Source organism: Panthera leo, chromosome C1 (genome assembly GCF_018350215.1).
Source record: "Panthera leo isolate Ple1 chromosome C1, P.leo_Ple1_pat1.1, whole genome shotgun sequence".
NCBI lineage: Eukaryota > Metazoa > Chordata > Mammalia > Carnivora > Felidae > Panthera > Panthera leo.
Genome location: NC_056686.1, coordinates 23,032,586 through 23,059,986, shown reverse-complemented (window position 1 = coordinate 23,059,986; position 27,401 = coordinate 23,032,586). Strand labels below are relative to the sequence as shown.

The window sequence follows — 27,401 nt, the reverse complement described above, 5'->3', positions numbered from 1 at the left end:
GTAGCTGGCGGCTTCCTCTTTTCTGCCCTGCTCCAGGCGCTGGGCTCTCTCCCTCAGTGCCTAGGAGCAGGGGACGGCAGCACCATGGCCCCCCGCACGGCTGCCGTCCGCCAGACCTGCTGCTGCTTCAATGTCCGCATTGCCACCACCGCCCTGGCCATCTACCATGTGGTGAGTGGGCGGGTGGGCGCGGGGAGGCTGTGTGTGTGTGTGTGTGTGTGTGCGTGTGCAAGAGAGAGGGCCCCAATCTACTGACCCCCTCGGGTGGGAGGACCGCTGCCCACCACCTCTCCGCGGGAGCCCGGCCAGATCCCTTCCCTGCTTTGGGCCTCAGGTTCCCCTTTTTCAAGCTGGGAAGCAGGGGGGGGGGCCCTGCAGCAGCTGGCAGAGTGGAGCAGTGGTGGGAGGAGGGTCTTCATGCTGAGCGAATGGAACTCACGTTGTCTCTGAGGCTCAGTTTCTGCCTCTGTAAAATGGGACAAAAGAACAGCCTCAAGGTTCAAAGGCAGCAGCAGCCGGCAAAGTGCGTCGGGAGCCAGGCATCTCGGGAGAAATGTGGGCTGGGGCTGTTGCCAGGGGATGGGGTCGGGCCCCAGGCACAGCCTGACTCTTCCTGTGGGGGGTCCTGGGCCGCCGGGGGGATGAAGGTGGGACCCTCTCCTTTGTGCTCCGGGCGGGGAGGGAGGGGGCTGAATCCTCTTGGTTTACAACCCACCAAACCACCAAAGAAGATCTGAGATCTGGTGCTACGGGGTGGGGTGGCTTGCCTGGCCCGCACTGAGGGGGAGCAGCCCAGCAGTTCCCCTTTGGAAGCTGGTGTGCAAACCGCCCCCCCCCCCCCCCCCCCCCCCCGGCGTGGAGCCTTTGTCTTTTCGCTCGGAGCGACTGTGGGCAAGCCACAGCCCCTTGGGGCCAGCGGCTCCCCGCTCTGTCTCGGTGGGTGAAGCTTGGGGTCTCTGTTCACTCCTGCCCGGACCCCGTCTACCCCACCGCACGACTCTGAGCCACACCCAGCTCCCCCAGACCCAGGCGCCTTCCTCCTTAGGGTGACTCAGGGCCTGTGGTTAACAGTTCTCTCATGAGCCTAGAAGGGCTTCCTCAAAATTAGCCTAAATCCGGCATTCTGTTGTGGTGGGCTGCTGGAAACTGCTGAAGTCTGGCTGCATCTGCTTCCTGTCTTGGGCAGGACAGGCAGGGCTGTGGCGAGAGCCCGGCCTTCAGAGGGGCGGGGCTCCTCAGCGGATCAGTGCACAGCTAGCTTCGGGGTCCACTCCTGGGTGCAAATTCTCGCCTCCCCGCTTCCGAGCTGTGCCGCTGGGGACCGCCGACTTAACCTCTCTGGGCCCCGGTTTCCTCATTGAAAACAGTGATACCTCTCTGGCTGTGAGGGTCGGGGTGCCTGGCGCACAGCAGTGTTGTGAGCAGTGCCTCCGACACGGTGTGCTGCCGGGCACTTGGAGTGATGCCGGTTTGGGGCGCTTCTCAGAGGTTGCCTTGCCCAGCTCCCGCCGGCGTGAGAGTGATCCTGGGAGAAGCGAATGGCGCCTTGGTTGTCCCCACGTGAAATCCTTAGGGCCTCTCCAAGCTCGGACTGGGCAGCGTTCTCCGAAGGACGGTGATTGGCCCCCGCGGCGTCCCTGTGGGGGAGAAGGCCCCCGGGTCCGTACCCCAGCTCTGCCACTGACTGGTTGTGTGACCTCGGACGAGTTTCTCTCTCGGGCCTCCGTGTCCCCTTTAGAAAATGAGGGGTGGGGATGTGGACTGGCGCAGAGGTTTCAGACTCCAGCCTCTTGACGGGCCGGACAGGTCGCGTAAGTGAGCGTAGTGGGGCGGGCGGACCTGCGGTGACCTCGGTCTCTGCTTCTGCTGAGTGTTGCCACACAGGAATGCGGGCCCCAGCAGCCGCTCTTCTGACATTCAGAGAAGCAGGAAACACGGCCTTTTATGCCCCATGTTGTGGCGTTCCCATGTTGGCGACCGGCTCGAGGTGAAAAAGAAATCCCTGTGCGGGCGGGACCGCGTCCACATGCAGGCTGCTTGGGCCTGGCCTCTGTCCTGAAGGCCCCAGGCTTCGCGACTCTCGAGAGTTCTTCTTGACCATGCTGCGTGAGGTCCTCACCAGGACGTGGTGAAGCGACATCAGTGCCTGCCCGCAGAGCTGGAGAAAGTGTGGGCGAGTGACCAGGGAAGCCTCCTTGGAGGAGGTGCCATTAGGGGAGGCGTAGCGTATGGGGGGTGGTGAGGCACAGGTGTGCAAAGTGCACAGGCTGAGGGGTGGTGGCTTGTGTAGGGGACACTTACACAGCCCAGGCTGGAGGCTTTGGCTTGGGGTGCAGGTGGTGGTAGGGGCTCCGAGTGACAAGCTGAGGACTCTGGGAGTTCGGGGTAGGGTGCTGTTGATATTTGGGGCTGGAGAATTCTTTGTCGTACGTTGCGGGACGTTTCACGGCATCCTTGGCCTCTATCTACAAGGTGCCGGTAGCCTCCCCCCACCTGCCCAGTTGTGACAACCCAAAATCCCTCCAGACGTTACCAAATGTCTCCCGGGTGCTAACTCACTCCCAGTGTCTGTAATGTGAACCACGGGGAGCCATGGGATGTTCTAGAACATAAAGCATGAGAACAGAGGAGAAGCCAGGAAGCTGTACCGGGCAGTGCTGTCTGGGGTCCTTGGTTGGTTCCAATGGGGGGATCGTCCTCTGCTCCTTCCCAGAAAGGGCAGGGGGGCTGGGGGCTTTCTTGTGACTGAGCAACTGGGGGGACAGGTATACAGTCCTGGCCTCTAACATCTGGATGGAAAAAGGGAAGCTATTGCCCAGATGTGTTGATTGCCCAGATTGTCGTCACCTGGAGCCAGTCATGGGTGACAACATTAAGAGCTATTCATAGACTCGGCCTCTCTGGGGAGGCTTAAATTGGGTCTTTGGCCCCGGCTTGTCTGCAACCCAAAGCCTGTCTTAAATCAATGGTAAGAGGAAAGGATCCCCGGAAGGCCCTTTTGCTCAGAAATCTCTCCCTCCCTGACTTCTCCCCTCCAAGGCACCTGGAATCCCATTAGGAACGCACTGCCCGGACGAAAAAGCTTACGCCCGCTGTGGTTGCAAAACCTTGTAGCACCAGGCCGGGGAGGGAGGGAGGCCGGAGCTGGCTGTCTCTGGGCTGCCAGGGTTGTGAAAGCTCTAATTGTTTCTACACTCCCGTATTTTTCGTGTCCGGTACAATGCACACGTATGACTTTTTAAAGTAAACTTAATTTTAGAACAGTTTTCGATTTACAGAAATGTCACAGACATAGTACAGAGTTCCGTACGCCCTGCACCTGTTTTCCCCTAGTGTTAGCACCTTATGCGATGGCTCGTCTGTCACAGTTGATGGGTCGCCTTCGACGCACTAACGTCCACACTCTATTCAGATTTTCTCAGCTTTTCCCTAACATCTTTTTTTTTTTTTTTTTTCCCCCTGTCTCAGGATCCCATCCAGGATACCGTGTCACATTTAGTCCTTATGTCCCTTAGGTTCCTCTTGGCTGGGACGGTTTCTCAGATGGTCCCTGTGTTTGGTGACCTTGACAGTTTTGAGGCGTGCTGGGCGTACGTTTTGTCAAATATGCATCAAATGGGACTTGTCTGAGGGTTTTCTCTTGGTGAGGCTTGGGTCAGGTGTTTTTGGGAAGAAGACCACAGGGGTAAGGGGCCATCGTCAGCACATCATATCAAAGGTATGGACTCCTGACGTGTCTTAGCACTGTTGACGGTGACCTTGGTCACCTGGCGGCAGTCGTGATCGTCAGGTTTCTCCCCACTGCCCCCACTCCTCCCCCCTGCCCCGCCTTTCATACTCTCCTTTGGGGGAGAAAGTCACTTAAAGAATGGGAAGTTATTTCTTGAGGGCGTTTGGAATTTCTCATGGGAGATTCGTCTGTTTTCCTCATGTGTTAATAATACGAAACGGTTTACTTATTTATAGCAGTAGAAACTCACGGATATTTATTTTGTACTTTGGGTTATCATCCAATGCTACTGTATTTATTTGGTTGCTCAAGTATATTGCTTTTTAAATTGGCAAAAAAGGGGCGCCTGGGTGGCTCAGTCGGTTGAGCGGCCGACTTCAGCTCAGGTCACGATCTCGCGGTCCGTGAGTTCGAGCCCCGCGTCGGGCTCTGGGCTGATGGCTCGGAGCCTGGAGCCTGCTTCCGATTCTGTGTCTCCCTCTCTCTCTGCCCCTCCCCCATTCATGCTCTGTCTCTCTCTGTCTCAAAAATAAATAAAAAAAACGAAAACAAACAAACAAAAAAACCCGATAAATTGGCAAAAAAAAGTAAAGCCATCTTACTATTTGAAGGAGCCTGTCCTTAATGAAGATACGTTCTCCAACATGCCTTCTTTTTATGTGCCGAGCTCCAGACCAGGGTCTGGACCTCTAGGGGCTCCAGGCCCAAGGACGACTGTGACAATGCCTTTGCTGGATGACGGTGCTGACTGTTCTGGGGGCACAGATGAGGGGCCTTATCCCAGTCCCGGAACAGATGGGGGAGGGGAGATTCAGGGGTGGCTTCTTGGAGGAGGCTGGCGTGCTAGGGATGAGCAGGCCCGAGCTTGGGGGTGCTGGGGAGAAGAGTGCAGACCAGGTCGAGAGAGCAGCTTGAGCAAAGCCTTGGGGGTGGGAGAGACCATGTGATGTCTGGAACACGGGGAAGCTCGTGAAGCTGGGGTTTAGGGAGGGATGGCTGTGAGGTGTGGTGGGGGGAGGCTGGGCCGAGTTCCTCTTTTCTTGCAGGCTTCATAGCCAAAAGGAGGGATCTCTGCTTGGTCCAGTCCTCTCCTTTTATAGATGAGAAAAGCAGAGGTCCAGGAAGGTTCCTGGTTTGTTCCAGGTCACAGGAAGGGAGCCAGTCTCCTCACCCAGTCTTCTCCTCTTACCCATTTCTTCTTTATGGTCCAGCTCACGGGAAGCTTCCTCCGCCAGGAAGCCCTCCTGACTTGTCTTTCTCAGATCCCCCAGGGGCTCTCCTTTCCGCTCCGTTTTGGGATTGAAAATCATAGAGCCGTCTCCTAACTTACGGGGTGACCTGGCGCAGGCAGGCACTTCGCCGTCTGGGGCCTCAGTTTCCTCATCTCCTAAATGGGGTCAGTAGCCCCGGCCTCAAGGGCGACTGCTTTGGGGCATTGAGCTGATGCGGCCCCATTTGAGGGAGGGGCTGCCGGCTGGTGCCCAGAGTGGGCTGGGGGAGCAGACTGCATCTTTGAAAGCTCGTCTGTCTGGGGCCTAAAAATAGGCCCCAACTGCCAGGTGGGGAAAGTCCCTGATGAAAGTCTGTTAGAACCTCCGCCTTCACGCCTGGTGCCCCCATGTGGGGCAGAAAGGCCTTGGTCTGTGCCCTGCAGCTCTGTGCCCTTCCTAGAGGTGTGAAGAGGCCGGTGGGGGTGGGGCGGGGGTGGCCCAGGGGCCCCGTTGGAACTGAGCTCTGTTCCTCATCTCGGGGATGTGCACCCCACCTGCTAACTTATAAAATGCTGGAGGCCCACACAGCTGCTCGAGGGGGCCGTCAGACCCACTGGACCCATGGGGGGCTGCACGCAGGGCGCCCCCTGGGAGGCAAAGTTAAGCGTTTCCTGTGTCACCAGACCTGGAGGGCTGGGCGATGGAACTTTTTTACCCCGTGAGGGGGGCGAAGACAGGCCAGACCCCAGGCTGGGCTTTGTCCTCTTCCCTACTTCTTGGTTCTCAGGCCCCAGGGAAGGGCAGGAAGGGGCTTCTGGGCATGGGGTGTGGGTGGTGGTCCCAGTCTTCAGGAATCACCTGGATTGGAAGGACCCACTGCTGTCAGAGGGCCGCAGCCAAGGGAGGCACCAGCTGGGAGGAGGGCGTCCACCCCACTCGGACTGGGCCCCATGACTGGAGGGCCGGGTCTGGGTGGGGTGACATCTTCTCAGTCACCCAGGAGGTGAGGCTTCTATTTTGAGGTCCTGGGACCAGAGCCTCGCTCTGTGCTCACTGCAAAGCTTGTGCTGGTCTCCTGTGAGGAAGGGGCCCACGGAACGCCCAATGAGGCCGAAGGCTGAGCGAGAGGCTGCATAGGCGAAGGTTCTGGCTCCCTGCCCTGCCAGTCCTCGGCCCTACTACGGACCAGACCCTCCCTCCTCTCCCCCAGCCTCAGATTCCCCCCCTGTCAAGTGGGGGCCGGTGGCCCAGAAGTGTGGGGTCATTCCGGGACTCACAGGAAACCAGGTGGAGACATGCTTAGCCCCTGACGAGCGCCCCACAAATGGCAGCTAACGCTGGAGCCCCCGTTGGGCAGGAGAGGAAACAGGCTTGGAGGGGCCAGTCGACTTTGCAGCCTGTGGCAGATGAAGGACGAGAGCCCGGGGGTCCTGCTCACGGCCCAGACTGTGGTGGTGGGGGGGCCGGCTTCTTGGTAGTGACAGGGGAGGGGTCAACTGTAAGATCTGGGGGGGGGCTCGTTCGTAGAAACTCAGAGCCCACGTGTAAAGACACAGTCTCGATTTTCCCTGCAAAATGGGGAGAAAATGAGAAAAACAGAACTTGCCTCACAAGGCTGAAGTGAGGATAAGGGGCAGGTCTGGAAGGGCCGAGGGCAGAGGGCAGAGGGCAAAGGGAAGGTCTTGCTGGGCTGTTACATGTGGAGGGCAGGGGGTCCCTGAGGATAGAACGCTGGCCCTCCCAGAAAGCCCGGGCCGGAGCAAGACGCTCCCCACGGAGCGCTCCCATCTTGGCGATCCTTATGCTACAATGTGATAAACCGAGGCACGTGCTGTCCGAATCATGTTCTGTGAGCTCCCCGCCTTTGGACAAGCTGTCCTTTCTGCCTGGAGTGGTCTTTCTCGGGCTTCTGCCAGTCCCAAAGTCACGGCCCCTGGAAAATCACCTGTTCCCTCATGTCTCCGACACCCCCCACACCAGCCTAGCCGCACGGCAGCTACCGTTTCCTGGGGGCTTACTGGGTGCCTGGCACGGATGGCCCCCAAGTTACGATCCCCAAGAGAACTTCTTAGTTTCCTGAATGGGGCTCACCCACTTTTGGTCTTGTCCTTCCCTCTGCCTGGAACACCCTTCCCACTGCCCTTTGGGAGAAAATGTCTTTAAGACGTACTGCTTCTCAGAAGCCTTCCTGGAGCCCCCAGTCCCGGACCCTGAACCCCCAATAGTCATCCCCATCCCAGGGTGGCTCCTCACCCCCAGCTCCTGGGCCCCGTGGCTCCTGTCTTCGGGCCTGGGGGCCCGGAAGCCTGATTTATCTTTGTAATCCTCAGAGCATGACACATAGTAGGTACCAGCTAATCGCTCTTTGATTTGGCTTTTGCCAACCTTTTATTGGTGTATAACTTACATAACTATCACAAGTGCACATCTTGAACTTGTACGAGGTGAACACTCCCGTGTCACCTCCACCCACATTACAAAATAGGACAAGGCCAGCACCTAGAGGCCCCTGGTGACATCTCCTCATCACCGCCCTTGCCCCACTGGCTTCTTCCCACATATGTTCTAGAACTAACTAGGGATGAGATTTCACAGCAGGTGCCTTTTTGTGTCTGGTTTCTTTGCCTCAACACTGGGTTTGTGATCTTCCTCTGTGTGTGGCCAGCAGCAGCCCTGCCGTGTAATATTTCACTGAACGGATACATCACCAGGTATTTGCCTGTCCTCCTGCGGGAGGGTCGTTTCTAGTTTGGGGCTATTACAAATAGGGTGGCCGTGGCCATGGGGACTGGTGGTTTGGTGTCCACACACAGGCACTTCTGCTGGTCAGCGAACAGTGGAGGGGGCAGGGGTGGCAGGGAGGACGGCAGAGTGGCAGCCTCGGGGCGGGGAAGCTGGCTCTGGGGCACAGGAGGGCAGCCGAGCCCTGGCTCCGGGGGCCCCGGCAGATGATCTCTGGGCCGGCTGGGGAGGTGACTGGGACGGTAGTGCTGTGGGGGAATGGCCCCCGCCCAGTGGCCCCGATAAGCCTCGGCAGGAAGTATGGGGTGGCAGAGGAGGGGGTGGGGGAGGAGAGCTTCCTCTTGACGCTGATACATCTGGCTGTCTTCTCCCTTCCTCCTCCCAGATACGCGGGGAGGGGGGGGCGGGCAGGGGAAACAGAGTGGGCAGGTGAGTTTCAGTGATGGCGCGACGATGATGAAAGTGATGATGATGATGATGATGGTCCAAGCATGCAGGAGCCCTTGGGTCCCTAGGCCACCAGAGCCGGAGGACACAGGGTCTGGCTGGAGCAGCCCTGAAAAGGGAGAAGGGGCGGGAAGGGGTGTGCACTTGGGACTCATCTCCCATTTTGCAAGCTGCGCTACGTGTGGAGGGAGGGTCGAGGACCAGCCCGGGCCTGACTCCTTGTGCAAACTCAGCCAACTCACACCCAGGCCCCTGCTCTCCTCGGACGTAGGTGGGGCGGCGGGGGCGGGGGGGACAGTCTGACCTCGTGGATTTGTGAAGCGTCGATAAAGTGAAAGGCCGGGAAAGTGTCCCGCTCCAGCTGGCACGTAGTAGGTGCTCACCGAGGGGCGGGTCTCTGTAAGTGGCGCCCCCCGCCCCTGGAATCTCAGAGGCCGGGGCCCTGCCTGCCTGCTTCTGAGGGGGTGCGTCCTGAGCCCCGGGAGGTCAGGCCCACCTTCCTGGTCAGGGAAGTGGTGTCTGAGCCCCAGAGTCGGGGAATGTCACATGTCACCACCACCCTCCCCGTGACTGCCATCAGCACAACCGAATCGAGATGTCACCACGTCATCAACATCAGCAACGATGTCCGTGACTACTTCCCAGCAGGTCCGCTGGAGTTGCCTCTGTCACCCCCCACCCTTGCCACAGCCGTGGTCACACACGTCATCGTAACTGTCTCCACCACGCCAAACCCAGCCACGTGACAGCCAGTCCTCACCCCCCAGCAAGGTCGCCAGGGTCACCGCCACTATGGCCACGGCCATATTCCGTAGCGACCCCGTTCCTCTCGCGCCCACCCCCCGGCTTTGCCGCTCACCCTACGAGCCCTGCTGCCTCTATTTCAGCTCTAGCTGTCGGTTGCTTCTCAGAATCACTAGGAAAACAGAAAATCTCCCAGCTTCCAGGCCTGCTCAGCTTAGGGAGGTTGTGTTTATTGAGAAAGAAGGGACAGGGTAGGGCTGGGCATGGGGACCGAGCCCAGGGAGGAGCAGAGGGAAGGGGTGAGAGGGGGGAATGGAGAGCAGGGGTGGTGGCGGGGCGGGGGGGCTGAGCACGGTCAGGACTAATGTGGTCTTGCCGCCTGAGCCCTGGCTCGGTGTCTGGAAGGAGGCTTATCCCGGCTCTGCGACAGGCTTGCTGTGTGGACTTGGGCTGGTCATTGTGTCTCTCTGGGTCTCACTTGCCCACTGGTAACATCCCCTCCTTCAGGGAGAGGCATTCCCACCCACGAATTTCCCTGGATCTGCACTGCCAGCCTCTGGGCCTCTGCATTGTGATGCTCCCTCTTCCTGGAATGCTTTGTTCTCTTCTCTGTTGGGAAACTCCTACTTAACCCTCAAAACCCTACTCCAACTTTTCCCATTTGTGAAACCCTCCGTGAGGCTTCTAGACAGTGGCGATCACTCCCTCATCAGGGACCCTCAGCCCTCTGCAGGCCCTTTGTCGTGACTCTGAACACACTGGTCACCCATGGTTTCCCCTGGGGACTGTGACCCCAGCGGGCCAGGCCAGGGTGAGTGGCTTACCTAGACAGGGCCTGGGGCCATTGTGTGCTCAGAGAGCATTTCTTGGATGAACAAACAGAGGGAGTGAATGAGCGCCTACACAGGTTAACGAACACAGCCCAACCGTGTTGGTTTATGGAGCACTTGCTGGGACGCCTGGCCCCGTGCTGGGATGTCATTTGGCTTGACCGCAACCCTGTGGGGCAGGTCTGGTTGATATCCCCAGGAGGCAGGCTCAGAGAGGTCAGTGGCTTGCTCGAAGGCACAGAGCTCGGGTTGGACCCAGGACCACCTGACCTAGGCACCCTAGCTCTTCCCTGCGTGATCTCACCGCGGAAGAGAAAAGGCAGTGAGAAAGGCGCCGCCCTGGGGGAGCAGGTGAGCGAGTGGGCTTGTGGGAGGAGAGGAGCCCTGTCCTGTCCCTGGGGGTCGTGGGCCAGGGCCCAGCCAGACCCTCAAAGCTCCGGGAGAAGGCAGCTCTCTGTCCAGGTGGGTAGCAGCAGGGGTGTGGCGGGGGCGAGGGGGAAGGTGGCGGCCAGGGGCCTGGAACCTCGGGGCTCCTGAGGTCTCCGGGCCTCTCCCAGCATACACTGTAGGAACACCAGTTACTTTCCGGGAACCGCCAAGGCTCCTGGGTAGGGGCTTGGGTGGAACAGTGAGGGCCTGCGGATGAACAGAGCACAGCTTCAGGGGGCCACCCTGGGTGGCCTCGGTGTCACATGCCATAGTTTGCCATAGTTTGCAAGGAGTTCGATCATCCCAGTGGTGCAAATGGGGGTGACCCTCCTCAATGACCAGAGGGGGTAAACTGAAGGCAGGGAGGAGTCCGGAACTGGGCAGGGTTACACAGCAGTGAGGCAGTGGGGGAGGCCTCTGGTGCCCCACCCGCCGGCTCTGGAGTCGGAGGTGTCCAGAGCTGCCGGGGGGAGGGTGGGCAGAAGGTTGGTAAGACCAGGGGCTGGGCCCACTCGGCCCTGGGTGGAGCCCTGGACCCTGGGAGCCCAGGTAACAGGGTTCAGATCCCCGGCGGCCATGTGAGTTCTCTTCTCGGAGCCTCCATTTTCTCATCTGTAAAATGGGGAAAATGTGGCTTCTGTCGCAGGGTTTTGGGAGACTGCGATGGAGGCCTGTGTGTGCAGGTCTGGGCACACAGTAGGTACTCAATAAGTGTCAGTTCCTCCCCCTCCCATCTCCTAGGGAGCGGAGGCTCCTGTCTTTCTCCTGGACTGGGGCTGGTGTCTTCTGCTGAAGGCTAGGGGCCGGCAGAGCGTCTGAGTCAGATTCTGAGTTTGCCGGGCTCTGAGCTGGTTCCTGCCTTCTCTGGGCCTCGGGGCTCTCACTTGGGGGACAGAATTACCTCCCTCGCCTTATAGGGCTGCTGAGAAGGTGGAATGGAGGGAAGGCTGAGCCCGTAAGAAGGTGATTCTTACGCAAGGAAGACCACTTCCGGCACCTGCTGACCTCGCAGGAACTGCGGGGAGAGAGGGGGTTGGGGCCCCTCTGACTCTGCCCCCGGCGCAGGCATGGGAGTGGCGAAGCGGGCCAGGCTTCAGGCAGAGGCGGGAGGTTCGGAGGTGCTGGAAGGACAGTGGAAGAAGGAATCCAATCTCGGGCCCGTTGGCCTGGGTTTGAATCCTGGCCCTACAGATTACCAGCTGGAGGCCACAGACAAGTCACTGGACCTCTCTGAGCCTCGCTTTCCTCATCTGTGAAGTGGGGGGTGGGAGTATTCAGAATAGTCCCTTTGCTGCGTTTGGGAGGATCGTCGGGAAGGTGTGGGTGGCACGGATAGCATGCGGTCAGGGTACACAAAGGTCCCTGCCCTTCTCTCCTCTTCTCGGGGTCATTGGATAGGGTGGAGGTGGGGAGGGAGGGGGTGACTGTGATGCTAATGGCAGGATGGCAGGCAAGATGGGGGGGCCGTGAGAGATGTTTAGGACCAGAACTGAGGGGTTGGGGACGACTGTGGGTTAGCATTGGTCTCCAAAGTGCGGTGATACCCGAGGTGACCGCTGAGACCTCAGGAGGACAGTATTAGAATTTCCAAACTTTTCCGCTATATCCTTTATTAACTTCTGGGTGTGTGTGTGTGTGTGTGTGTGTGTGTGTGTGTGTTTTACGATGTTCGTGGTAACCAGAACAGTGGCACGTGCATTCGGTTTTGAAATGAAGAAATAGGGGCGCCTGGGTGGCTCAGTCGGTTAAGCGTCCGACTTCACCTCAGGTCACGATCTTGCGGTCCGTGAGTTCGAGCCCCGCGTCGGGCTCTGGGCTGATGGCTCGGAGCCTGGAGCCTGCTTCCGATTCTGTGTCTCCCCCTCTCTCTGCCCCTCCCCCGTTCATGCTCTGTCTCTCTCTCTCTGTCTCAAAAATAAATAAACGTTTAAAAAAAAAATTGAAATGAAGAAATACAGAGGAGTGTGTTCAAAGGGTTTTACTGACACAGGTGCATGGTCAAAATATCTGCACCCCCTGGGGTACTGGCTAGCAGGGGTGCTGAGGTGTTTTGGGGAGTGGGGTGTGCGCGAAAGAATCAGGAGAGCACTGGGAGACTTGGACTCCAGTCTCCACTCTGTCCCCAACTTGCTGTATGTCCTTGGGCAAGCCACCTAACCTCTCCGAGCTTCCAAAACAAGCAGAAGGGAGCTTATAAAATGAATGGGCAGAGGCTCTTTCGAGCAACTGGAGGTTGGGATTGTCTGGTTCTGAGCTTCGTTCGGGACTTCCAGAGTCTTCTCTTGCCACACCTGGTAGATACCCATGTGCCCTTCTAAGCCCAGCTGCGTCTTATCTGTGCTCTGCTCGCACACCCCCAGGGACGGGGAGCTCACCACCTCGCAGGGTGCTCTGTTCCGTCCCGGATGGAGCTGTCATCTACCTCGCTTCCTCCTTCCCTCCTTAAAGGTGAACTTGAGGGGTGGGGGGTGCGAGGGGCTGGAACCCCAGCTTTTAGGGGCTGAGGAAGCAGCTCTTTTCTCTTGGGGTCGTTTCCTGTGGGTGCCAGCCGCAGCTCTCACAGCATCTGCCTTCCGCTCGGGGCTGCTCTCAACCTTTCTGGTGAAACAGAGCCTTTTTTTTGGCTCAGCTCGCACCAGGTAGAAGGGCAGCTACAGCAAGCTTGCTGTCCACCCCCTGGCACCCTGGTCTTGGTACCGCTGCAGCACCTCATGTAAGCTCCCCTCAGCCAAAAGCAGATGGTGTTTGATGAGCCCCCACTGCAGGTTCCAGGCTCAGTGCTTTGCAAATACAGTACTATTCCTCACTGAATCCAGGGGTTGCCAGTTTCCAGACGAGAAGGCTCAGAGCGGTGAAATGACTTGCCCAAGGCCACGTATTGAGCTGGATTGAAATCCACCTCCGTCTGACCTGGAGCTCAGCAATTCATCACTCTTCTGTGCTGTCCCTTTGTGCCCCCCCTTGAACAGAATGTAACATGGCAGGAAGACAAGTTGAGACCTGTGTCTGAGCTAAAGCAAAACAAAACAAAACAAAAACAAAAAACAAAGAAACCCAAACCCACATAATTGGCAGGGGGGAAACAGGTGGTGGGTGTTTGGTTGCCTGTCAGCTGAGCATGAGTTACTTAGTGCAGGGCCACCCAGAAAGCCTGTGTAAACTCACGCCATATTACTAGAGGTAGGGCAACCACTACAAGGAAGGAGATAGTCTTGTGATTCTCAATGTGGGCCGACGGTGCCTGGAGACTTGTGTGTAGAGGTGGGGAAGAACAGAAGGCTGCTGCAAGAACACGGACGTACAGAAGACTGAGTTCCCTTGGCTGGAAGTATTTAAATAGAGGCCGCATGGCACAGGACTCCCACATTGGATGGCGGAGGGCACAGGCAAGGTGACATCCAAGGTCCTTTCAAACTGCAGTTTTGTGGCTGGACTTCAACTGTCACCAGGGCCACAACACTCAGGCCCATAAGATTTGGATGGGGTTTGTTCATTCGTCTGTCTGTCCATCTGTCTGTCCATCCATCTATCCACCATCCATCTATCCATCATCCATCCATCCATCCATCATCCATCTATCCATCCAACATCCATCCATCATCCATCCATCTATCCATCCACCCATCCATCCATCATCCATCAATCTATCCATCCATCCATCCATCATCCATCCATCATCCATCCATCATCCATCCATCTATCCATCATCCATCCATCTATCCATCCATCCATCCATCTATCCATCTATCCATCCATCATCCATCCATCTATCCATCATCCATCCATCCATCCATCTATCCATCATCCATCCATCCATCCATCCATCTATCCATCATCCATCCATCCATCCATCCATCTATCCATCATCCATCATCCATCCATCCATCCATCCATCTATCCATCCATCCATCATCCATCCATCCATCCATCTATCCATCCATCATCCATCCATCTATCCATCATCCATCCATCTATCCATCATTCATCCATCCATCCATCTATCCATCCATCCATCCATTTTTCCATCATCCATCCATCCATCATCCATCCATCCATCTATCCATCCATCCATCATCCATCCATCCGTCCATCATCCATCCATCATCCATCCATCTATCCATCCATCCATCGATCATCTATCCATTATCCGTCCATCTATCCATCATCCATCTATCCATCCATGTATCCCTCCATCCATCCATCATCCATCCATCATCCATCTATCCATCCATCATCCATCCATCCCTCCATCCATCCATCATCCATCTATCATCCATCCATCCATCCATCTATCCATCCATCCATCCATCTATCCATCTATCCATCCATCTAACCATCCATCATCCATCCATCATCCATCCATCATCCATCCATCTATCCATCAGCCATCTATCCATCATCCATCCATCATCCATCCATCTATCCATCCATCTATCCATCATCATCCATCCATCCATCTATCCATCCATCCATCATCCATCCGTCTGTCCATCATCCATCCATCATCCATCCATCTATCCATCCATCGATCATCTATCCATTATCCATCCATCTATCGATCATCTATCCATTATCCATCCATCTATCGATCATCTATCCATTATCCATCCATCTATCCATCATCCATCTATCCATCCATCCATCCATCATCCATCCATCCATCCATCCATCATCCATCCATCATCCATCCATCATCCATCCATCCATCCATCCATCTATCCATCCATCCATCATCCATCCATCTATCCATCATCCATCCATCCATCCACCCATCATCCATCTATCCATCCATCATCCATCCATCCACCCATCCACCCATCATCCATCCATCCATCCATCCATCCATCCAATACAATAGCTAGAACAGTGAGCAAGAGAGACACAAGCCTTCCCTGCCTGGAACCTTCAGTCCAGTGGGAATAATAGCAATAATAATAGCAAGCATAGGTGCTTCAAGTGAATTATTCCATCTGGCTCCACTACAACTGTATGAAGCAGGCATTATTATCCCCAGTTTGCAGATGGAGAAATTGAGGGCACCTGGGGATTGGTATTGACAGGGCTCCCCAGGGATTCATGGATCAGGTGCTCCCAGGCCTGTGTTGAGAATTCCAAGAGCTTGAAGCTTTATGATGCTCAGATGCCATGACTAAGATCCCATAAGGCCCAGAGCCTGTTATAAAAGAAGGTGCAGAAGAGGGGCCAGTCACTGGCGGGAGCCCTCAGAGCCTCCCCCCCCCGCCCCTGCCACCAACCTTGACCTTCAATAGTCATAGTTATTGTTTTATCAAGAACCAGGCATGGTTCTAAGTGCTCTCCTGGGATGCTCTGACTTATTCCTCATGATAACCTTAGGTAGCTACTAGTGCTATCCTTATTTTACAGATGGGAAATTGAGGCACAGAGAGGCTGTGTAACTAGCCCAAGCTCACACAGCTGGGAAAAGGAAGGAGGAAGACTATGGGCTTGAGCCGTCTTATCTGTTTAGGCCACACTTTCATCCGGGATGCTCCACGGACCTGGCCTTCCGTCTCCTCCAGGAGCCTCCTCCCAGGCCCCTGACTGCCTGCCACCAGGGTGGGCGGGAGCAGGGGTGGGGGTGTGCGGGCCTCACTGATGGTCGCTCTGTCTGCCCGCAGATCATGAGTGTTTTGCTGTTCATCGAGCACTCCGTGGAGGTGGCCCACGGCAAGGCCTCCTGCAGGGTCTGGCAGAATGGCTACCTCAGGCTCGGTAGGTCCAGGGGACCCGGGAGGGGGAGGGGCCCTGGCGGCAGGTAGACGGGCTGGGGTTTGAGGCCCTGCCCCTTCCCTTCTGAGCCTCAGATCTCTCATCGGCAAAGGGAGATCTGTCCCCACCCAAGTCTCTAGGTGGGAGAGCAGAGAGGCTGGTGCTTCGCGAACCTAACCAGCTCAGGGAGGTGATGGCAGGACTCTCCTGCCTCCCTCTGTCAATGGCTGCCCACGACCCTGGAATAAACTAGAACCCCCCCTTGGTGGGATCCAGCCCCGGCGAACCTCTCCGGCTACACCTTGCAGCGTCCCTTTGCTCCCTGCTCTGGTGGTGCTGGCCACACCGAGCTCAGCCCCGTCTCAGCTCCTTGGACTCCTGGTCACTCCACTCACAAGCCACCTTCTCAGAAAGCTTCCCTGACCTCGCCCTGGGCCCAAGGGTGGCAGACTCGGGCCACCCTCCCACCCTGCATCCTGTGTTACCCGAAATGTTCTGTTTGCTGCCTTAGTAGTCCCCAAGACTGAGAACTGCAGGAGGCCAGGGCCTGGGCTTGCTCCTTCACTGTCATAGCCACCACACCAGTGGCTCCCGAAATGTGGTCCCTGAAACCTGCATGGGGTTCCTGGGGGCACCTCTGGGCTGCTCACTGCTTTCCCTTGCCTTTCAGCCAACCTGATCTCCAGCTTCCTGCTCATCACCATGCTCTTTGTCATCAGCTTGAGTCTGCTGATCGGAGTGGTCAAGGTGAGGGCTTGGTGGGGGGAGGGGACGGGGGTCGGGACCTGGGGCCTGGCAAGGAACCCCAGATGCCCTCCTGCCCCCCTTCCTGTTCACACCCACTGAGTGGGCAGCACTGGCTGCCAACAGGGTGGGAGGTGGGTATTTTGGGAGACTCCCCCCCTCCCCGCCCCTGCACCCTAGAGATCGCCATGCTTCCTGGCCGTTTGGAAAGTCTCGTTTCTGTACCAGACTCGTCAGGATGGAGGCCTTGGTTCCCCGTTAAAATGCACGCTCCATGGGTGGGGGCTTGCACACGGATGCTTTGGTTGTACTAGCTGGTGACCCACATGCTCGTAAGCTGCCAATGCAAGCAGGGAGTTTTGACAGGGGAAAGAGAAGGGTCATTTTGAGGCCTGGGGACAGAGGAGAAAGCAGTGGGTTTTGTCATCAGTGAGAGGAACCAGAACAGAGGCGGGGTGGGGTGGGGTGTAGACGCCTCTGGCTCTGTTTCACCCAGCTAGCAGGAGAGAGAGAGAGAGAGAGAGGGAGAGAGAGAGACTGGGCCTCAGCCTCCTGTGAAGAGGAACCAGTCTGTCCCTCGGCCCCCAGGGGGCAGGAAGCCAGGGCCTCACTACACAGGCACCAGAGCAGAACCCAGCAAGGGTGTCCTGGGGAGCCGGTGGCCCGGGACTCACAGGCCAGCAGCGGTGGGGCAGTGGATGGTTTGGGGCTGCTTTGGAACGCCTCCACTTTGCCTGAACTGCCACCATTCACTCCCTGAGCCAATGCCGCTCTTTCGGAAGCCCGGTACCCCAGGGAGTGATTTTATCCTCGGCAGGGCAGGTCGCGGGGCGCAAGTGGTCCAGCTAGAAAACTGGATCGGGGCGTCTGGAAGGTTCTGAGATGGAGTCTGGGTTGTTTTGGTGGCCTCCTGAGTGATCTTAGACAGCCACCCGAGAAACCACAAAACCACCCCTTCTGCGATTTTGTCCCCAACAGCGGGTTCGAATGCACTCATACTGGCCCCCTCAGTTTGAAGGAGAGGGACTTTGGCCTCAGCCTCCCAGGGCCTCTGACCGTGACTGGACCCCCTGGGAGTGGTCACCTAGGGAAGGGTCCCACCATTTAAGCCAGTGCAGACTTTTCCCCACCACCGGACCTTTGTTCGGCCCTTCTGCCTCCTGTCTCCTCCCATCCCCCTTGTGGTTCTTTCCAGATCTAGCCTCAGTGTCCCCACCTCTAGGAAGTCCTCTCTGATCCCTTCTCATCTGTGAAATGGGCACAAAGCCCTTCCTTGCTGGGTTCTTGAGAACACATTGAGTCAGACCCTGCCCCCGAAGGCCCTGGGGCGCTTATCTCTGTAGGTGGGGACTGTTCCCTGTGTCTCCTGGGACATCGAGACGCCTTGCATTCAGGGCCTGGGTCTTACCTTCTCCCCATCCCCAGAATCTCACTCCGGGGTGTGAGGAACGACCTCAGCTGAGCCAGGAGGGGATGATTTGGGAGAGGGCCATACTCCCTGGGGGAGGGAGCTGCCGGTGAGGGCGGGGGGTCCCTGGGGGTGTCGGGCAGCACAGGACACCCTGACCGTGCCGGGCCTGTCTTCCAGAACCGGGAGAAGTACCTGCTGCCCTTCCTGTCCCTGCAAATCATGGACTTCCTCCTGTGCTTGCTCACTCTGCTGGGCTCCTACATCGAGCTGCCCTCCTACCTCAAGTTTGCCTCCCGGAGCAGCAGGGTTGTGAGTACCCAACCCTGACCCATGTCCCACAACCACCCCCCTTGCCTGGGGGAGGTGGTAGGGGCTCCGGCTGGCGAGGGTGGGAGTCCCCGGGGCCCCTCCCTGGGTGATGAGCCCGAGCCCCGTCGGATCACCCCAAGCCTCCTCCTCTGGAAAATGCATGATGGCACATCATGAACAGAGTTATGGGCATTCAGGGAGGGAGGTGTATCCGGGGCGCTCAGCGCCTTGCGGGCAATCAAATGCCAGCCACACGTGATGCTATACCACAGGGAAGGGCGCATGGCCATTTCAGTCCCCAGCCCCTGCTCTGTCCCTCCTTCGTGACCTAGCGGAAGGAAGGAGGTTAAAGACGATTCACGCCAACGATGAGGGCCAATGCCTGTGACAGAGGGTGCCGGTCCCTGACTCAGCGCCCCAAAAGTCACCTTCAGACTTTCCCTAACTGTTGTCCTGGAAGAGACTGAGTTGCTGGACCCGGGCTGGGCCGCGGGAGCCCCCCCGGGGCCTGCCACCAGCCCTTGGCGGGAATGTCTGAGAAACGGGCGTCCGTTTCTTTCTGGGTGCTGTGGGCTGGACAGTCGTCAGCATCCTTGGCTGAGTGTCTCTCGGGCTGAGGGAGCACCGTGTGCCCCACAGCCCCGGGACCTCTGGGTTAGGGCCTCACTGCCGGTTTGCTTCCTTCCTCCCGCCCTTGCCCTCCCAAGGGCGCCCCCAAGGTCCCCCTTATGACCCTGCAGTTGCTGGATTTCTGCCTGAGCGTCCTGACACTCTGCAGCTCCTACATGGAAGTCCCCACCTATCTCAACTTCAAGGCCATGAACCACATGGTGAGTCTGGGCTAGGGGGCGGCGCCCATCACCGGCTCTGCAAGCTGCTTCCCCTCTCTGTGCCTCGGTGCTCAGGCTGGGCCCCCTTCCTAAGCGGGGCCTGGGAGGAGGACTCTTGGTGGGGGTGATTTCTCGAAGGAGAGCTCTCAGGACGTCGCTTGAAAAGGAGTCAGAGAAGCCGGGGAGGCAAAGGGAGAAGCCGGGAGGACGCGCGACTTGAGGGGCGGCCCCGCTCGATCCCAGGGGGAGCCCTGCTGTGTGAATTGCACCGCAGAAATAATACCCGTTGTCTCTAGCGGTCTGACAAATTATCCCCAAAGCTAGTGACGCGGAATGGCTAACCGTTGCTGTCTCACGCTGGGTCCGAGGGCCGGGAATTTGGGAGCGGCTCAGCTGGGTCGTTCACACTCAGGGTCTCTCGTGAGGTTACACCTGAGGTGGGGAGGGGGCCGCGGACGCCAAGGGCTTGACTAGATCTGGAGGACCCACTCCCGACACGGCTTACTGGTGTGGCTGGGACGTACCTCCCAGAGCCCTCGTCCGGGAGCCCGTCCTCTGGAGAAGGGCATCGGCGTGGCCCCACCGCAGCTGGGGGCCGGGTGCTCCAGCCAGGAAAGAGCCAAGTGGGCGGGCTTGCTGAGCTCGCCTGTCGCCTGGGGCTGATGGTAGGTCGCACCCCTGGCAGGGGTCGGGCAGGATGATGGCTGTGCCACGCCTGTGTCATTCCTCCACGTGTGGAAGAGTCCCTTGCGGGCAGAGGCGCTGACGTGGCCCCCAAATCTCTTGCAGAACTATCTCCCCAGCCAGGAGAATATGGCTCACAGCCAGTTCATCAAGATGATGATCATTTTCTCCATCGCCTTCATCACTGTCCTCATCCTGAAGGTGAGAGGCCCTGCCCCCCCGGCTCTGGGAAGCGTGGGGAGCCGCTGCTGTCCTCCCTGCTCTTGGCTCCTTACTCCAGCCCTCCCACACCAGCTCCTTGGACCCCACTTAGGATCCCCAGGGACATCCCATTGAGAGGGAGGGGATCTGTGAAGACCCCCCCCCCCCCCCCCGTGTTCAGGTGTCAAGGACTTAACCTGTAACCTGGAGAGACCCTGATCCAGGGAAGGAGGAGTTGTTCGGTCTGGAATCAGATTCAGAAAGTCTTGGATGTGAGTCCCAGCTCTCCCCTTGCTAGCTGTGTAGCTGGTGTTCGAGCCACTTCTCTCTGGGCCTTGGGTCTCATCTGTGAAAGGGACGTAGTTAATATTGCTTCGCCCCGTCACAGTTTTCTGTGATTCAAGCACCAAAATGTAGGTGGGTCCTGAGGTCATGTTACTAGAGGTTGGGTGATGACAGGGAGGGAGGGGAGTGGTTTTATTCTTCTCGGAGGTGGTCCGGTCCAGAGGATAGAGTCCCGTGTCGGGTCCCTTAGACCTTAGAGTTCTTAGAGAGATAAGAACTCTAGAGACTTCCTAGAGAGACAGGACAGACTGGAGTGTGTCCATAGCAGCATGACCAGGAGGGTGGGGAGGTAAGAAAACTCTGCCATCTGAGGGAGTCAGGGAGACCAGGGCAATTCAGCTGAGAAGAGAGATGAGTCAAGGGGGACATGATCCCTGTCTTCAAATACCTGAAGGACCCTCATGGGGATTCCAGAGGCCAGCGCTGGAACCCGTGTCCCAAAGCCGCGGGGAGGCTGATGTCGACTCGGCAGAAGACGGGGCTTTAAAGAGGGTTCTTTTCTGACTGTGACAAGATGAGCAGAAAGGAGGCAGTCAACTCACCACCCACCACCGCCCAGGGACCACGTCCGGATATCTGGGTGTATTTCCTTCCCGTCTTTCCATGTGGGTGGCTGTCACCAGACGTCACTGCCTCCCTCAGTTGGAAGCCCTGAGCAATCTCTGTTGTCACCTAATGCCAGCCTGGAAATGGAACTTCACTCCTTCGAACCTTCCCTCTAAGGGCGAACCCAGTGCAAGGGCTTTAGTGAGGTGCAGCGAGAACCTTCCGGAAGGCTTGGGGGAACCAGCGTGGGGGTTGACGTGATACATCAAGGCCACCACACTGCCCTGTACCCCCCTCCCCCCATCTCCCCTCCTCTTCTTTACCCCCTTGGGTGGGAGCTCTCTCTGCGTCCCACACGCTGCCTCACTGGCCACCCTCCACCTGCTTGGTTTCCCCAGGCCCCTCCTACTTCATTCTTTTAGAATTCATTTTATTTATTCCTGCGACCTCTAAGTCCTCATCGTGGGGTTCCGTAAAACAAGAGAGCTTCCTGAGACGGGACCCACTCTCCTTCCTTGGGGGTGGTTTAGGGGTAGAGAGAGACCTACTGGCTATTGTTTCTTGAACAGGCCCTTGGGGGCTTCACTCCCCACCTTGGAAAATCCGCCCCCCCCCTTCTTACATCAACTGCTAAGAGAAAACAGTTGCTGACGTCATCTGCCAGATGTATACATCTGTAGATATAGTTTTTTCTGCCCTTATAAACGCAGGATGCTGTTGCATACACGGTTTTGTAATCTGCTTTAACGAATGACATATCCTAAGCACTTTGGGAGAAAAGGTTTCCCACCACGGGCTCTGTCTCAAGAAGGACGGGGTCGTCTCAGGAGGTGGGGAGTTTCCCAGCTCGGGGGGTGGAGAAGACTGATTTGTGGGACCATTGCCAGGGAGACTGGAGGGGGACCCAGAAGCCCCCAGAAGCCCCCTTCTGCGCTAGGTCTGTGGGGGCAGTGAAAAGGACAGTGTGTGGAACGCTTGGGGCTGGCCGGGGAGGCACCCCTCAACCGGAACCAGGGCATGAGCAGCAGTGGCCGGTTGCTGCCTTCTGGGCTGAGCTGGGGCTCCCCGGGGAGGGCCCAGCATCTGTCCCAGGCGTGCTGGGTCAGCGAGAAGAAGGGCCGGCAAAGCGTAGCCTGACCCGGGCCTGTTTCCAGGTCTACATGTTCAAGTGTGTGTGGAGATGCTACAACTTCATGAAGTACATGAACTCAGCCGAGGAGAGGAGCGGCTCCAAGACGCTCCAGAAGGTGAGCCTGGTGGTGGTGGTGGGGGGGGGGGGGTCAGGTCCCAGCCCTGCCATACGTTGTGTCATTTGGGGCAAGCCTCTCTCCCTCTCCGGGGTTCAGTTTCTCCACTGTGAGATGATTGGACCAGAAGAAATGGGAAGATCTCTTTTGGCCCTGATAGTCTAGGAAGTTACTCATTCATGCATGCATTCAATATTTTCTGCCTCTGACTCTTTGGTGGCCTTATATCCAACCCTGGGGGTGCAGAGAGGACTTAAGACGCCACCCTGTGCTGGGGGAGTGCATAGCCCAGAGTGAATCCAGATTCAGAGATCTGATTGCAACTCGGGGCGTAGCGTTGGGGGGGGAATGGGAGCATAGAGGAGGTACCTGGTCTCCTCTGGGGTATCAGGGAAGACTTCCTGGAAGAGGTGACACTTGACCAAGTCTTGGACTGTCACTTGATGCAAGTTAGCTGGGAAAGGGGAAGGGGCCTTCTGGGCAGAGGGTTGAGGCGGTCTTAGAAGCGGCTGATTGGAGATGTGATGGGCAAAGTGCAGCTGGTCTAAACGTCTGGGGCCACTTTCCTCCTCTGTAAAATGGGGGTTGTATTAGCCAAGAGTCTGTTGGTCGCCAATGGCAGAAATCAACTCGGTCTGACTCAAGTGATAACAGGGAATTTATTGGCTCCCAGGACTTGAGCGTCCAGCGTAAGTCTGGCTCAGGCTGGCTGAGTTGTGACATCTGGTGAGATCTCATTCTCTCCGTCTCTGGACTGTCCTCTCCTCAGTGTTGGCTACGTTTTCAGGTAGCCCTTTCCTTGTGGTGGCAAAATGGCTGCCAAAATCCCTAGGTTGACATCCCACCCTCTCAGCAACCCCAGCAGAAAGTCCCAGGAGCACGCCTGATGGACCAGCTTGGGTCGCAAGCCTATCCCCAAACCAATGATGCTAGCCAGGGGGGAGGAGATTCTACTTTGCGTGGCTGCACCCAGGGCGCATGTCCTTGGATCTGAGGGGTGGGGCCAATTCTTCTGAAAGCATGTGGACCGAGAGCGTTTTCCCAGGGAAAATGGTGCGTGGTTATCAAAACAAGGGGGTTTGAAGCTGAACAGGCAGAGGCCAGTCTGTCCCCTACAGGGATAGACACTGCCCCTGTCTCGTGCATGCAGTGTCAAGCATAGTAAGTACCCAAGGTCCTGGGTGGACAAGGTGCTGGTCACCGTCATCCATTTTGCCAGAGGTGGGGGTTGGAGCCTCTTGACTCCAGGTTGGCATTCTGGTTCCTTCCAGCCAATCATCAACCCTTATCTCTCTGTCGCTCCCAGGCGGTCCTGCCATCCTATGAGGAAGCCGTGTCTCTGCCATACAAGACCCCGGACGGGGACCCGGCACCACCCCCCTACTCGGAGGTGTGACGCCCGCCAGGCCCAGCCCTGGTGCTGGGAGGGGCGGAGCTGTCTCGCAAGCCGCTTCTTCGCTTTGGTGGCCCCTGCGGCCCCGGGGTGAGCCGCCCGGCTGACTTCAGGACAAACCGGCTTGTGTCCCCCTCGCTGGCCTGCTTTTCCCGTGGGGCCTGGGAGATGCTCACGACTGGGTCAACGCTGTCGGCGGAGTGGGTCCCGGAGTCCCTCAGAAATTCGGTCCAATGAACCTCGGCTCGTTTCCATCTCCAGCACCTGTCTCACCTGTTCGTCATTCTAAGTTCGGGGGGGTTTGGTTAAACAACTTGCAACTTGACCGCTTTCGCCACGTGGCTGTCAAATCAAAATACGCTTCCCCGTGCAGGGAGGTGGTTTGTCCAGACAGCAACAGCCGTCGCGTTGGCTTTCAGGCCGTTGTCCGTTCACACAACAAACAATGCCGCTCAGTCATCGCCTCTTGGTCCCCCCCCTCCACCTACACCAAGCACAGCGTTCCGATTTCTTCAGACGGCTTGTTTCAACAATTACGGTCCGCCGCCCATCAGTCAGTTTTAAACTAGGGACAGCATTCAATAATAACAATGCTAAAAATCAAATTAGCCCCCAAACTATGCCATGCAATCGCCCCCGGCAACTGGTCGCCCACGCTGGTCCCTTGGGCGCCTCCGGGCGGCTGAGCGACTGTTAGTGCAGATGAACATTCAGGCACTTGCCAGATGTCACCCAGCAGCTACTTCCAGGAAATAACGGTTGTCTCGTCACGGAACCGTCCCGACACACGATGGTTTTGCCGAAGAGTTGTCGTCACCAGCAGCTGGCCGCACGTGGTCACTATAGTCACGCAGCGACTGCCAGTCCGTTCCGCAGGCTGGCCCGTCCGTCACCAGTCCCGGCACAGGGGACTCCGTCCTGCCCAGTGCTTGTGCTTAAGCAGAAATTTAGCCCTGACGCCAGGCGGGTCCGTTGGCTGGACTGAATCCGCAGGTTAGGCAGGCAGACTCTTTGTGGGCCCAGACCCTGCCACGGGCGCTCGTGTTGGTGATGGCAGAAGGGAAGGTTTTGGTCCCAACACCCCCTCTTTTTCCTGTTTCCGGGGTTCTGAGGACGCTGACCCCAAGGCGGAGACAGGGCCATGGAGGCACGTTCTCTGGGGTCTGAGAGGGGGATACAGAGGCAGAGGGCTGTGCAAGAGGTTCCCTGCCAGCACCCCCTTGGGTAATTGCTTTGTGTGTGACGGGGAAGAAATTTCAATAAAGCAGCATCACGCTTCTCTTTGGCTGACCTGATTCTTTTTTTTTTTTTTTATGTTTATTTATTTTTGAGAGAGAGAGAGGGAGAGCGAGAGAGCACAAGCGGGGGAGGGAGAGAGAGAGAGAGAGAGACAGACGGGGGATCCGAAGCAGGCTCCGTGCTGATAGCAGCGAGCCCTGCGTGGGGCTCGAACTCATGAACCGCGAGATCATGACCTGAGCCGAGGTCCGACGCTCAACCGACTGAGCCACCCAGGTCCCCCTGATGTGATTCGTTAAAATGTGGTATAGGCAAGGGCTGGGAGTTCTTGACCCTGCACTGTTTCTGATCACAAGTCATGGACCGCATAAGTACCCTGATGTCTCCCCAGGTAAGGTGTGAACTCCACTCACCTAGAGAGTGCCTACTTGGAGTCAGATCCTGTGCTGAGAACCGGGGGTGACCGCAATGGGTCGGACTTGCCTCCAGTGACCCACAGTCTGGGGTGGGGGAAGACAGATCCATGATGATTATAATAGCCCACGGCCAACACCACGATGGGGGGAGTCCCAGAGACCCCTACAGTCAGCGAAGGCTTCTTGGAGGACCTCTCGCCCAGCGGGATTGGAAAGGCGGGCAGGCAGCAGTAAACAAAGAGGGGAAGGATGTGGAGGGCCCCCGCAGAGGTGGGGAGGGGAGGGGTGGGTGGGCTGGCGTGGCTGCACGTGGGGATGGGGAGCCTGGCCAGGTCGTGGGCCTGGATCGTGAAGACCCTCGGCAGTCGTTAGGGTCCTTTGGCCGCAAGCCCACCCTGGCTCACTTTAGCCAAGAAGGGTATTTGCAGGAAGGAGATGGTCGCAAGGAACAGAAACCTTAGCGAACCGACTTAAGAAAAAAAAAGAAAAAAAGGTGGTTGTGATATTTCTTGGCTCACATAAACGACAAGTGCAGCGATTTCTGGCTTCGGGCATGGTCGGACCTAGGAATCAAATTTTTCAATGATCTCTCTCTGTCTCTCTCTCTCTCTCTACCTCTGGCCTTTATCCTCTGAGGCTGAGCTGCGGAGGGCCTGCCTGAGAGTGAAGTCAATAGAGAGCCTGGGGCAGCCTGAGTTGGGCTTGGTCACCGGTGCTGATCGAGCCCTGAATGTTGCACAAGGAGCGGGGGCTGATACTGGGACGAGGGAGTCCCTGGAGGGTTTGGACAGGGGTGTTGCGGGGTCGGGTTTGGGCTCTAGGAAGGATGAGAGCAGGTGCAGGGAGCCACAAGAAGGCTGATGAAGGAGGTGTCAGCTTTTCTCAGGACACTTCTTCGTTTTTTAAATATTATTATTATTATTATTATTATTTGTGGGTTTTTTTTGAGAGAGAGAGTGCATTGGTGCAAGCAGGGGAGGGGCAGAGGGAGGCAGAGAGAGAGAGGGAGAATCTGAAGCAGGCTCCACGTATACTGTGGAGCCCGAAGCAGGGCTCGATCTCACGACTGTGCGATCATGCCCTGGGCCCAAATCAAGCGTCAGACGCTCAACCGACTGAGCCACGCGGGCGCCCCTCTTCGTGGTGTTTCCTGCTCTTTGTCGGATCCCCAAGGAACTGACAACGCAGGCTCCGACAGATGGGTAGCAAGCTCCCGTTCGCACACGAAGGAATGGAGGTCCAGAGACATCCGGTGGCTTTCTCGAGGCCACAAAGCAGCCAAAGATTGGACCACGTGCCTTTGTTCTCTACTACGCTGGGGGCTATTAAGAAGGTCTGAGGCCCCAGCATGTGTGAGCTCTTGCTTCTCGAGACGATCCCTGTAAAGGAGCTTCCCAGAAGCCCCCATCAAATGAGCCCTGGGGACAGAGTTCTCAGGGGGAAGGGGATTGGTCTTGTCTCCAGCCTTGTATCCTCACCAAGAGGACACCAAAGGGGGCCGTGGCCGTGTGTCCGGAGGACCGGCTGAAGCGACACCCTCCTGCCTCCCATCCCTCCTGGCCTGAAGCCAAGAAGCAGGCTGAGCTGTATGGTGGGATTGTGCCCTGTGGCCAGGCGGCCGAGAGGAGGCTGGCCCGAGAAACAGGAAATAGCTGGGTTTGGGGAAGTCGAGTGGCCTGGCCAAGCCAAGCCAGTGCACCATCCACTGGGCAGCGCTCACTACGGCCCTATCAATGGCCCGTTTGAGGCTCACACAGGGGTCCTTTGACAGGGCTGAGTTGGGACCCACTGCGGGGGCCTGTTTGAGCTGGATGCCCGGAAGGGAGCCAGCCCCAGGAAAGAGCGGGCTGCGTGCAGGCTGGGCAGGTGAGGACCGCCTGCACAGGCTGTCTCTCAGAGGGAAGGAGAGTCGGCAAAATCAGATCCGGGTCCCCGAGCAGGAACTTCGGTGTCTCAGGACTGCGTGGGTAGCAGGCACGTTCCCCTGTAATTGAGAGGAGTTCAGGGTCGTATCTGCGACTCTCCCACGGGCCCCGGGCGGCAGGTGTCGTGTGATGATTAGTCCTGAGGCTCGGAGCAGGCAGATCACTTGCCCAAAGTCACGATCGGGTGGAGGGCAGAGCTGGGGTTGGACTCCGACGGGCCTGGCCGGAGTCTGAGGTCGTCTCTCTTG

The 27,401-nt window shown here is 57.5% G+C and overlaps 1 protein-coding gene across 1 annotated transcript; it reads left to right on the top strand.

Annotated features, from left to right (window-relative positions):
* LAPTM5 (lysosomal protein transmembrane 5) lies at positions 1-24,852 on the top strand. Its single transcript, XM_042950968.1, has 8 exons — positions 1-171; positions 15,773-15,866; positions 16,534-16,610; positions 18,196-18,327; positions 19,035-19,157; positions 19,947-20,042; positions 22,088-22,180; positions 23,487-24,852. The coding sequence occupies exons 1-8, from the start codon at positions 85-87 to the stop codon at positions 23,574-23,576; spliced, it is 792 nt and encodes a 263-aa protein (XP_042806902.1). The 5' UTR covers positions 1-84; the 3' UTR covers positions 23,577-24,852.
* Positions 24,853-27,401: the final 2,549 nt, after the last annotated feature.